This window comes from Heterocephalus glaber, unplaced genomic scaffold (genome assembly GCF_053883595.1).
Source record: "Heterocephalus glaber isolate CG9 unplaced genomic scaffold, H.glaber_assembly_v1.0 deba00001543, whole genome shotgun sequence".
In the NCBI taxonomy this organism is placed as follows: Eukaryota; Metazoa; Chordata; class Mammalia; order Rodentia; family Bathyergidae; genus Heterocephalus; species Heterocephalus glaber.
The window spans coordinates 7,037,840-7,050,804 of record NW_028258336.1 but is presented as its reverse complement, the minus strand read 5'-3'; the positions used below and the strand labels follow the sequence as shown (position 1 = coordinate 7,050,804).

Sequence of the window (12,965 nt, the reverse complement as noted above, 5' to 3'; positions counted from 1 at the left end):
TAGATAATTGTTGAATGAATAAATAAATGCTTACTCTTCAAAACATTGTGATTTCCACTTAGCTAAGCTATTTTATTAAAAAGAAGCACAGTATAAAGGATATATGGTTAATATATTTAGTGACTGTAAAATATTTGTTCCCTAGAACTTATAAGTGGTCTGTCCGTGTTTCTCAGAGTAAATTGCCTTCTTTAGTAATATAGTTCTCTTGCATCCCCTTCTTTTGTGGTAGATACGACCGTATGTAGGATGTTTGGTACAGTATTTGCCTCTTCTTTGGAAGCAGAGTGAAGAACACAATATGTTAAGATGTGCTATTCTGACAACACTTATTCATCTTGTTCAGGTAAGTTACTTCACAGAAACTTTGTTTCAAAAACTTCATTGTATATGATCTATGTTTAATGGTTTTCTTTTTTTTTTCCTAATATGTCATCTTAAGTTTTAAAAACTTTTGTATATTTACTTTGTACATTTTTTTAGAGTATTTGAGAAATATTCTCTTCATTTAAAAAAAGATTTTAAAAATTAGATGTAGTAGTTTCTAGTGATGATAGACTCAGTCCCTTGTATCCCACTTGGAGATTTTTTGGGGTTCAAGGGTTTTCTGCAGAAACTTTTATCTTTTCACTTCTTTGATTTAAAATTTAAAATAATTTTCTCTTTTATAACTGGAAAGGCAGAAAAACAGGTGAATTTCTTTTGAGGGAAGAAGAATGAATTATATTTCAGACATTTTGACTTTGAAGTATTGAGCTATGCAGCAAGTAGTTCAGAGAGAGAAAGAGGGAGGGAGGGAGAATTGGATTGTACTTCTCATTTTAGCTGTTAATGTGAATTATATAGTCTTATAGTGTCATTATAGAGAATGACAAATTTAAGATAAAGAATTAAATTATCTAGGTATGAAGATGTTCAAGTAGTTTTACTGACCTTACCCTTCCTGCCCCCAAGTTTGGGAAATTTTTTATTGCTGAGAGCTCCCTCTAAGAATAACTAGGCTAAAACTTTTTAATACTAGCTTTGAAAAAACCTTTCTCAGACATCTTGAAATTTTTTTTTGTTGTGAACTTATTTTTTCATAATTACAAATTTCTGAGGTTTTAATAGGTGAATAGTGATGTAAAATGGTTATAAACCACTTTCCCCCTTTTATTGTGATAAAATTCATATAACGTACAATTTGCCATCTTAACCAATTTTAAGTGTACAGTTCAGTGATGTTAAATTTTGTCATAATGTTGTGCAACCATCACAACCATTTACCTCTGTAACTCTTTTCACCTTACAAAACATACTGTACCATTAAGCAATAATATTCTCCCCAGTTTCCTATTAGGGTGCTTTTTAAAAAATAAGTCTGTTCTGGTTTATACTTTAATTCTTGTGATTTTCCTATAAAGGGTGTATCATTTTTTGGATGAGAATACAAAAGTCTAACAGAAGGCTTGTGATTAGCCTGCAGTTGCATCTGTAAGTAAGAGAACAGAGTGAAACCCTGATCCTTTGTATTATCTGTCTTCCAAGAAGTATTTTTAGTCTCAGGTGGGGTGTTTTCTGAGGGAGATGAGAAGAAAAGCTTTGATGTCTCCTCAGGCAGTGTTACTTCAGGTAATCCTGGGAAGTCAGAGTAATGCTGTGGAATGTGTGGGCCTTTTGCTTTAAATCATATTTAATTACCTGTATTTTTATATGGGCCAAAGATACGAAGTTCCAAGTAATAATCTGTCTTTCTTGGAATAAATATATAATATTTGATTGTAAAATTGAGACTATAGTGTAAAATAGATTTTTCATTCACTTGGGATGAATAAGGTTTATTAGTCTTTTCTTGGAAAATGCTGCTATCCTTTAACACATAACAGATAAGATATTAGCATACACATTATGTTTTTGCTTTCATTTTTTATAAATCTAGAAACCCAAACTCTAGTAGTCTTTGTCTGGGAAGGTTGATAACTGGGTAAAAATAAACTTTCTAGTGTGTAATATTTGTTTTCAATGGAAGTAGGCCTTTCATCAGATAATATACATTTTTTAATACCCACATTGTATAATACCTATAATACCTGTGGCTCTTTCAAACCGGAAACTCATGTTTTCAGGATTTAGATGACTTTATTGTATTTTATTATTTCTTCTCCTTTATGTTTTTCTTTTTTCTTTCTGAACTTTCTATTACTTATATGATACATATTTTTGAACCCATGCTCTAATTTTCTATTTCTTTCCTGCTTTTTCTTACCTTTTTTCTCCTTTCTGGGAGATTTCCTTAATTTTATCTTTTAACTGAGCTTTTCTTTCCTGCTGTCATGTTTTCTTTTTTGTTGAATAATGTACATTTCATTTATTTTTGTTTTGCGAGTGCCGTGTTTTCTGAATGATAGATTTTTTCCCAGCTTTCATCTGTGCCTAGTTTGTTTAAGATGTTGTTTTCTATTTGATTTGTTCTCTGTTTTTCATATTAGATGTTTTAATCATATTATCATGTCTGGTTCCTGGTCAGGAAATCAAAGATGTTGTGTTTGGGGGATGATCACCCCTGCTCCATTGTCCGAGAAGCCCACTGGGATTGTAAACTCAGCTCCAATAAAAAATTAGAGGGATAAAGTTTAACAAAAGGAAGACATTTTATTTGTAAAGAGGAAAGGGAAGGGGGGAGGAGGAGAAAATAGATAGCTATCCTGATAAGAAAGAATCAAGGTAGGGGGCTCTAGAAAGATGGAGGACCTGTGGACCTTTGTTTCTGAATGCTTTTATAGGTGGTTGTCAGAGACCCTTCCCTCCCACCTGGAACTTGCCATAACTGGATTGGCTTGCGGGCTTTTCTGTCTAATGTTATCTCTTCCAGTGTTCTACCTGCAGCTTCTTTCTGCCCATTTACTTGTCCTTAACCTACTTTTCAAGGCCTTATCTTTGATGTAGGTAGTGAATTGGCAAGGGGTGCTTTATTTGTGGTTAGTTTAGAATTAGTAAGAGAATGTATGGATGTCTATTGTAGTCTATAGTTACAAGATAAATATAGTGACTCTAGAGTGGATAATATAGTGATCCTAGAATTTTATATATGTGTGTGTATTATATATATGTATGTACACGTGTGTGTACAATATGTGTATATATGTATATGTATGTATGTATGTATGCATGCATGTTAGTGCTTAGGTGTGAATACATACTGCCCTAAAGTTAGTCAGGTCCCCCCTTGCATCCCCTATACTGTATTGGAGGTGGTGGTGGCTTACCATTTGTGCACTTGGCTTTTTCTCTGTGCCCTCCCTGCCTGTCAGCTCTTTCTCCCTGTGTTCTCTTGGTGCAAGTCCCAAGGCCATTTATTGCCTTTATTTTTCTGGTTTTTCTCTCTTTCTCTAACCCTGTCCTGGACTTATTTTCTAGGGGAATTTCTCTAGTAAAGTTTTTTTTAACTCTTTCTAGTCAGAATTAGGTAGAAGCCCTAATGAGGCCCCTATTCTGTTTTTTCCTCTCTACAGACTCCTGACCCTACGTTATCTGTTGATCCTTTATTTACTATGATGAAAAATTTAAAATACACAAAAGAAGTATTAACCAGATTCTGTGGTTCAGGGGTCCTTTTCCACAGGTAGTTTCTAGGTTCTTCCTATCTTGAACAAAAAATTGGACAAAACAAATGCAAAAGGTAGCAGGGTTTTAAGTTTATTAAAGGTAGGAAAAGAAATGTGCTTTGCAAAGTGAGTTCAGACCCACTAAAAGTAGGGAAATAAGTACACTATAAGAGTGGACCACTGTGCAAGAGAGAACACAGTGGTCCTGAGCTCAGTGGTGGCTGTCCTTTTGTATCCCCCACTCCTCAGCCTGACTTTGGGTCTAGGTCATCTTATCAAAAATGTGTTGTGGTTCTGCAAGAACTGAAGATAGCATTCTCTGATTGTTTCCAATGTAGGACTTTTGAGTACTGTTCTATGTGTGTGTCCTGGGACTTTGTAATTAACAGGTCATCCCTACTTCCCCAGCCAGTCTGCCAAGCCCTAATCTCGTGCCTCAGAAGGAAGAATGATATAATACATTTCCGAACTTCAAGTGCTGTCAATATTTTGTCTGTATAAACTTAGGAGTAGGCACTAAAAAGCTGAGTGGAGAGGGTAACTGTGTGTGGAAATTTGCAGACTGTGGATTTATCCCTTAGTATGATCTTTGATAGCTAGTGGCACAGGCCTGTAATCCCAGGTACTTGGGAGGCCAAGGCAGGAGGATCCTGAGTTAAAGACTAACCTGGGCAAAATAGCAAGAACACCCCTCCTACCTACATGATCTTGTTTATGTTTTGTAAACATTTCATGTTAATATTTTCACATCTTTCCTCAATGAAAGATCCTTCAGTCTCCTGCCTCTTACTGAGTAATATGATCTTGTTTTATATTGTATCCAGGTTCTTGATTACTCATCATTTTTCTGGATTAAGATAGTCTGTTTAATTTTATCAAAAAGTTAACAGCCAGTGTTAAGCCAGCTCAAAGGGGAGGGCATATCTGCTTGTGAATGTTGATGAGATCTTGGTATCAAACTGCTTTTAAAAACACCTTTAAAAGTTCTCATAACACTTTTCTTTCATCAGTGGTGTAGCAGGGGAATGGGGTGGAGTGGGGGGGGAAAAGGGTGGTCTGCCCTGGGTGGTGCATTTTTGGGGCAGTGTTTAAATAGGTTAACATATTCAGATATGTAGGAGGGTGAATTGAAGGACCGCCCAAACTCTAGCTCTGGTACTGCCCTTCACCCTTATCCCCCCAGACACATACACAGATACTTCTCAAAATACCTTGTACCACCATTTCTCTGTTCTTTTGGAGGTTTAATGTAAATCAGGATCCTTCTTGACCCCCCACCCCCCTTTTTTTGCTGTCTAAACTTTGATTTTTTAGTTTGCTAAGTTACTTACCATTTGTGTTTTCCCAGGCTCCAAACTGACATGCTCTCTCTTGTTTTTTTGTTCTTACACTTTTAGATCCTAAAGAAAAAACTTGTTTTTTTTTTTTTTTTTTTTTTTTGGTACTGGGGATTGAACTCGGATCCTTCTGTTTGCAAGGCAGGCGGCGGAACCACTGAGCTAAATCCCCGGCCCCTCTTGTATTTTTTTTAGTGTATTTTGGGAGAAACAGTAGTAAATGAATATGTTGAATTTGAATCTGTCAGCTTTCTATAGATATTTGCATAGAATGTTCTAATATGAGTTGCTTAGTGTAGCTTGAACATGGACCTTGTATATGGAAGTTTGGTCAGGAAGGCTTTAAATAACATCCTTTGATGCTCAAAGAAAGCAAAGTTATGATCATTTTTATTTTAAAAGAACAATCAGGAACCTACTGGGGACATTGGTTTGGATTAGGGATAAACCAAAATTGAAGATACTATTAATAATGAAAAACATGATGAGGACTTAAATTAAAGCTATGGAAGGACGGGGAAAGATTGGAAGAATATTAGAAGAGATAGAATTAAAGATTGTTTAGATGTAGGGTGAAGGCAAAAGGGAAGCAGAAAGTGGTTGTAATATAATTTATACCTTGATAGATCATGGGTCATGTCACTTAAGGAAATGCAGTAACAGGAACGATTTCTTAGATGACAGTGAATTAATTGGTTTACAATTAAGAGTGAGATGCTTTCGGAGAGATGGTGTTCTATAGTCATATGAGTGTACTTCAGAAAACTGGGTTAGAGATATTACATTTGGACATAATCATGGGACATAAGAGAGCCAAGGCCAGTATCTAGATGATGCTATTCCTTTATTTTTTCCCTTTTTATTGAAAGAAAAAGACTCACAGGAAGTTAAAAGATAGTTCAGTTTCCATTTATTTCTTACAGTAGAGTATGATTTTAGTCCCTCTTTAATTCAAATAGAATTCTTAGTGAGTGATTTATTTTTGAGCTTCCATAGTGTCATGGACAATGTTTATAGTTACTGTGGGACTAGAAAATGTTCACATTTACTTAGGTCTGCATATCAGTTAGTAAGACTAGTTAGTGTAATGGGTCTCTCAGGCTTTGAGAGACTCTGTGTGTTTAGTAGTAGCTTATTTTAGTTTTGCTAATGTTAGCATATTCTGCTTATTTGAATAAGCAACTGAGTAGATAAATTTTAATTTTCCTAAGAAATTTTCAGTCTACTTAATAAAATGAACTTGACTTGTTTTTCTTAATATTCTTTCCTTTTCTTTGTTCTGTGAAAAGATTCAGCTATGGAAGGTAGAATTTGAGTTTTAAAGGACAATATACTATTTTGTTAAATAATCATATCTTTATAATTCTCTTCCTTTGAAAAACTCTTTAATAAACTTTTCCAATTGATTTTTTGATTAGAGATTGCCAAAATTACACTTAACGTATTTAAGAATAAACTTTATGTATTTCCACTGAAGTGTTCGTTGTCCCATATATAAAGATGAACTGAAAGACAAATATGCATAATTTCATGTTTATCTCAAAAAGTTGAACTCAAAGAAATTGAAATGTTGATTGCCAGGGACCAGAGAAGGGATCATGTTTTGGGCAAAGGATGCAAAGTTTCAATTGAAATGAATACATTCTGGCGATTTATTCTACAAGATAGTAACTATAGTTAATAATAATGTATACTCAAAAATAAAAAGGATTGAGTTTAGTATATATGTCGTCAAAAGGGGATGATGTATATATTTATAGCTGTGTAATTTGTTATAAACTATATTGACATTTGAGTTATTTCCTAAATGAGGAGGTGTTTGATAGTGTGTCATTTTCTTTCTATATTTTTTAGATTATGGAGATTATTATAGTTTCGAGTTGATTTTTAATCCTTTTTGTTCTCTTTTGAAGTACTTAAAGGTGAGATACCAACCTTTTAAGACAGCAGTAGGGGCTGGGGATTTAGCTCAGTGGTTCCGCCGCCTGCCTCCGCAAGTGCAAGGTCCTGAGTTCAATCCCTGGTACCAAAGGGGAAAAAAAAAAGGCAGCAGTAGATAAAGTAAAATTCTAGATTATCTTCTTCCTTAGTCTTTTAGTTTTTGGTTCATTAAAGATATTAACAAATATTCTTCATTTTAAAAATTCACATTTTAAAATATACATACAAAAAACTGAAAATAAAATCTCCTTTTGCATTTTTCCCAGTATCTTTCTCTCTTTCCCCTATTTAACTAGTGTTTTTCTGTTTGCTTCCAGAAACATTTTCATGAGTATACTGCATATCCAGATTATACAAAAATTGCAAAATAATTCTTTGATATGTGCACTTGTTATGTATACTTATCCGTCTTTTAAATTTGTAATTATTTTTTCGATGTTTTTCATTCCATTATGAATCCTTTGTCATGGCTACTCAGAATCTTAAAATATGGGTGTACCATTATTTAGGGTGGGTTCATCTTAGATTACTTAAGTGAAAGTGTTTATAGAATTTTAAATACCTATGATATTACCTCTGTTGTAGTCACAAGGAGGGAAAAATATTTCTTACACAGGTTGAACACCTGTAATCTGAAAGTCTGAAATTTGAAATGCTCCAAAATCTGAAGCTTTTTGGGTGCTGATATGATGCCCCAAGTAGAAAATTTTATGCCCAACATCATGTGTCTGGCTGCATTCAAAATGCAGATACACAATATTATATAAAATTACCTTCAGGCTATTGTGTGTAAGGTATATATGATGAATAAATAAATTTCATGTTTAAACTTGGTTTCCGCTTCCAAAGTACTTCATTATGTATATGCAAATACTATTCCAAAATCCAAAAAAATGCAAAAGGTGAATCATTTTTGGTTTCAGGCATTTCATATATGGGATTCTTAGGCTGTATATGGGATCTCTTAAGACATCAGATGTGGGTAGCTGTGGCATATACTGTATATTTTTTTACTGCCATTATTAGGCAGCTGAATAGTAATTTTTAAATTTTTACTTTGCAGTTATAAAGAGAACCTTGTCTTAGTAGTGCTCAGAAAGTATGACCAATTTTATTTATTTATTTATTTTGGTACCAGGGATCGAACTCAGGTCCTTGAGGTTGCGCAGCAGGCGGCGAAACCACTGAGCTAAATCCCCAGCCCCTAAATCAGGTGTTTTAAAGATGGTCATACGGGCCGGGGATTTAGCTCAGTGGTTTCGCCGCCTGCTGCGCAACCTCAAGGACCCGAGTTCAATCCCCGTACCAAAAAAAAGGCCTGATTTATTTTTTATAAATTGGTTTTAGAGCTTTTTAAAAATAATAGGCAATTTTGTGGTGGTGATGGTGGTATGGGCCTTAGAGTACCTTATTATAAGTTGTATTTATACTTCCCATAGGGATTAGGAGCAGACAGCAAGAACCTGTACCCTTTCCTGCTCCCAGTTATCCAACTGAGTACTGATGTTTCCCAGCCTCCACATGTCTATCTTCTGGAAGATGGTTTAGAATTATGGTAAGAGAAAAACTTGATACCATGGATCTTTTTTTTTTGTTTGTTTGTTTGTTAAATTCCTGGCCTTCCCTTCTCTCATGCCAATAAAGATCATATACCAGGGCTTTATATACTCAGCATTTAAAAATAAAGATGTGAGATTGATTTCCTTAAATGAGTAACAGTGCCTTTTTAGCAGTGTAGGCGTAAAGTATACAAAGTTAAAGGGGAAATTGCAGCAGGAACTCAGTCACATTTCTTCCTTTGGAATTTGGCATGTAAAATAGGAATCTTGACAATTTTCCCAAACTAAAACCTGTATTCAAATCTCCAGACTGAAAGAAGATGTTCTGTGGATATTGAGTTACTTGTCAACCTTTTATTACCTTACCCAGTAAGTCCTAAGATGATATATATAACTCAGCCCCAAATATTAGTGGTACTTATATTCCTTATTTATTATTTCACTGTTCATAGTAGGATAGTGTTATGTTTGAAAAAAGAAAAACACAACCTTGCTTCTTTGGCAGCTTAGTACTACAAATGTTTATTGACTACTCATTATGTGGGTGAAGAACTATGCTAGAAAATCCTCTTGCTTTATTAAGCTTGTCTTGCTTAGATATCTAGGAATTAACAGTTTTGGTTCTTAGAAGTTGTCTTGGTGCAAATTAGAAGCTAATCATCTATATCAGAATACCAGATGAATTATTTTAAAACTTAGGTAAATACTTATTAATAATTTGCAATTTGGGTTTCTCATATTCCTTTCAAGGTTATGTTATTTGAACTTAAATGACTTATAGATGGTTTGGTTATAAAAATGTTTTTCCATTCATTTATTTTTGTACAAGGGTGTATTATTCTAGATTGGAAGTCGGCAAACTTTTTTGGTAAAGGGCCAAACAGAAAGTATTTTAGGTTTTCCAAGTGGTACAGTCTATGTAGCTACTTACCTCTCATGTTTTAGTGTCAAAACAGTGCACGACACAAACAGATCAGAAACAAATGGATGTGGCTGTGATGGCATTTAAACTGGTTTACAGAAATACAGGATGTGGCTTGGATTTAGCCTGTGATTTGTAGGTTTCTAACCCTTGTTCCAGATCATAAATTAAAGCACGAGTCTGATACAAAACTACTTTCTTACTAGAGTATTATGAAGACCTAAACTCAGACTTACCAGTATTACAAACTTAATGTATTGATGTGTTTATTAAAGATATGCAAGTTTTCAAAGAATTAAGTAAACAAAGTAATAATAAAATGTCTTAACTTGGTAATGGTAATTTCTTTTTTCCAAGCCTTGAGTTATATATAAAGGAAAATAAATCATTAGGACACATTTATAAAACATTTATTTAAATTATTAATAATTGTTTCTCTAAAGAATTAGGGTAGAAATTTCTTCACATATTTTTCTTCCTGAGTTAGAGCTCATTTTGGAATCAGACAGATACAGGTGCTAATTCCAGTTATTGTGCTGTATTTGGTTTCTGACTTGATTGTTAATCATCTTCTGAGAGCCTCAGCTTACTTAGCTGTAAACTAAGGAAAAATAATTGTCATGAAAGTAAGATAATTTTTACTAAAGTGGTTAGCACTTTGCATGTGGCGTTTAACATCTGTGTATATATAAGCTTGCCTGGGAAAAGCAGGACAGATAAAGAATTTTCTGCAGGGCAAAAATCCAGATGAACTTACAACATTTTGAAGACACAGAGGAGTCATCTAGAAAGACAGAAAAAATGTCTCCTGATACACTGTAGTAGGAAAACCAAGCCAAGAGAAGAGAGTATTTCCTACAAGAGGGCTTTGGATATGGCCACTATGCCAAATGTTGCTGATTGTCCTAGTAAGATAGTACAGAGAAGTGAATTTGTCCTTGTGAAGATGATAGGAGGGTTTTCAAATAGAGTGTTGAAAACAGAAATTAAAGTAGACTTAAGGATGAATTGGAGATAAGTAAGACTGAGCATTGACAACTTGCTTAACAGCTTTCATTATTAAGAAGCGTACATATAGAATGTAAGGGTGGTATGGGGAGTGCAAAGTCTGGAAGAATAAGTGAGGCTGGATTGAGAGAGTGGGATAGTGGAAGGAGGCAAGAAGCGATAGAATTCAGAGCTCAAGTGGAAGGGTTCAATGTTGGTAGCACGAGGGATACTTCATGTTAATTGGAGCTAGGAAGGTAGATCTCCAAAGTTGTTCGATGTAATATAGCTTGTGTTTTCATACTAAAAGATGAAGCCTGGTCATCAGCTGGTAGTTAATGTACTTGACTAGGCAAAATACGAGAGATCTTTGGGGGAGGGATGTAATAAAGAATAAAACTGGGCATGATGGCACATGCCTGCAATCCCAGCACTCTGGAAGGCTCAAGCAGGAGGGTTGCAAGTTGGAGTCCATTCTGGGCAGTTTAGTGACTTAGCAACACTCTGGCTTAAAAAACTGAAAGAAAAGGGCTGGGGATATAGCTCAGTACCAAGGCCCCAAGTTCAATCCTCAATACTATTAAAAAAAAAAGAAAGAAACAAAAGAATGAAAATTTGAACTTGGTATGGATAACCAGTACCAGCTGTGGTCAGGAGTATGAAGTGAAGCCCACAGACCAACTGTGTGATTGTTTTTTATTGTTTGTTTAGGTCCTTATTTTCCTTTTGATACATTTCATTAGGGATTCATCAAGGACCCTAGTTTGGGCTTTGACTTTCTTTGTTACTTGTTTCTTATTTATTACTCTCTGCTTTAATATTTATTATCTATCTGCATTAGCTTATTTTTCTTTGTCATCTGACCTACATTCTAAGAAGGCCATGAATTTTTAGCTTTTCTTCTTTCTTAATATAAACATGTACTACTTTTAACTTACTTACTTACTTAATTAATTTTGGTACCAGGGATCGAACTCAAGACCTTCAGCTTGCAAGGCAGGTGGCAGCACCACTGAGCTAAATCCTCGTACTTTTAACTTACGTTAAAAGCAGAATTTGAACAAAAAATCTTGCATGGAGAAATGTATTGTTTGGAAATAGGGAATAATGGATGATGGAAGCAGTAAGCAATGTCAGCTACATATCATTAAGTGTAATATGATATTCATCATTTAAAAACAGAACAAAACAAAACTTGCTTGCTTTTGGCCATCTACTCAGGAGATTATTTTCTATCATAAAAAAGAAAAAAAATTAGAAAACCTTGACTTCCTGAGATAAGCTTTAGCTGCTGAGGTGAATTACACTTTTAAAACATTATAAAATTTTTTCCCAGTATTACATCTAATTTAACTTTTTCTTCTATTTATAAATGAGTTGGATCTATGATCTGTATTTTGTGGCACTGTTTGATTTTTCTGTCATGGTTATGCTTATTTTGCCAGTTTACCAACTTTAAAAATCATTTTATTTACACTAGAATAGTTCTTATAATCTATTTGTCATTTGGATATTTGAAGAATTCAGTAATGAACTGGAAATGAATCCATGGCAGGGACTGGGTGTTTATTTACAGTTTTGATAACATCCTTAGTTTAGTGTAAGCACATTTATTTTAGTGTTGAGTTTTGCTGTCTTAGTTTGGCACTTAGTCCCTAAAATGGAAAACATCTGTATGTTTATCTCTGCCATTTATAGGTTTATTCTTTTTTCTCTTTTTAAAGTACATTTACTAGAGACTAGTCTTTATTGTTGTGAAAAAACTACCTCTTAGATTTAAAATTCTGTGCTTCTGTCCTTTCCTTTATTTCTGGTCCAAATTTCTTGCTTCCTACATTCATTTATGGTTGTATTTTTCTAAACCTGTGAGACAAAAGATTAGTGCATGACCTTTGTTTTTGTTTTTTTAATTAAATAGTAAAGCATTAAAGCTGTGAATTTATCTTAAAAGTATAACTACCTATTCCTTTTAAGTTCTGATATATAGTGTCCTATTTTTTATTTTGCTGGTGGCATTATAGTAGGTTAGCAATTGTTTGACCCAACATTGTTTATTTTTACTGTTATTAAAATGTATGATTCAGGTCTAGTTTATTACATTACCATTATAAAATATGGCTTGTATATACATATCTATCTCATGATCTTTCCATCTTTTTATCTTTTTTTTTTTCACTAAAGCCTCATTTTTATAAGATATTCACATTCCATTGCAGTGATGATGTCAAAGATGCAAACTCTTACATGCATCTGTTCTTTTTAAATTGTTGGTTGCATAGTTCACATTATTAATTTGCTTTTTTCTTCTTGACACTGATTTATTAAAATATCTCATTGCGTTTTCTATGTGTCAGTTGTATAATTCACATTATTATTTTGCTTTTTTCTTCTTGATAGTGATTTATTAAAATAGCCCATTGGATTTTCTGTGTCAACATTCTTTTTTATTTCTGTTTTGGTCTGTATGTTTTGAAAAATACTGCTCACTATACATCTTGTTATTTTGATACTTTTGTATATTGTTAAAATACTTAATAAATTTGAAATTTGAATATTTTCATGAAGCATATTATGTAATATGCATGAAGAGATTTACATTCCATATTTTAATTCTTTTGCGTTTGAATTTTATCTG

The 12,965-nt window shown here is 33.8% G+C and overlaps 1 protein-coding gene across 5 annotated transcripts in view; it reads left to right on the top strand.

The window, feature by feature from the left end:
- The window catches only part of Ipo11 (importin 11), a 213,613-nt gene that overhangs the window by 103,399 nt on the left and 97,249 nt on the right, over positions 1-12,965 (top strand). For all 5 annotated transcript variants that reach the window (XM_021242972.2, XM_087189573.1, XM_013078962.3 and 2 more), the window contains 2 exons: positions 233-346; positions 8,302-8,417. In XM_021242972.2, the coding sequence (XP_021098631.2) occupies positions 233-346; positions 8,302-8,417 (230 nt within the window). The remainder of the gene's footprint in view (positions 1-232; positions 347-8,301; positions 8,418-12,965) is intronic.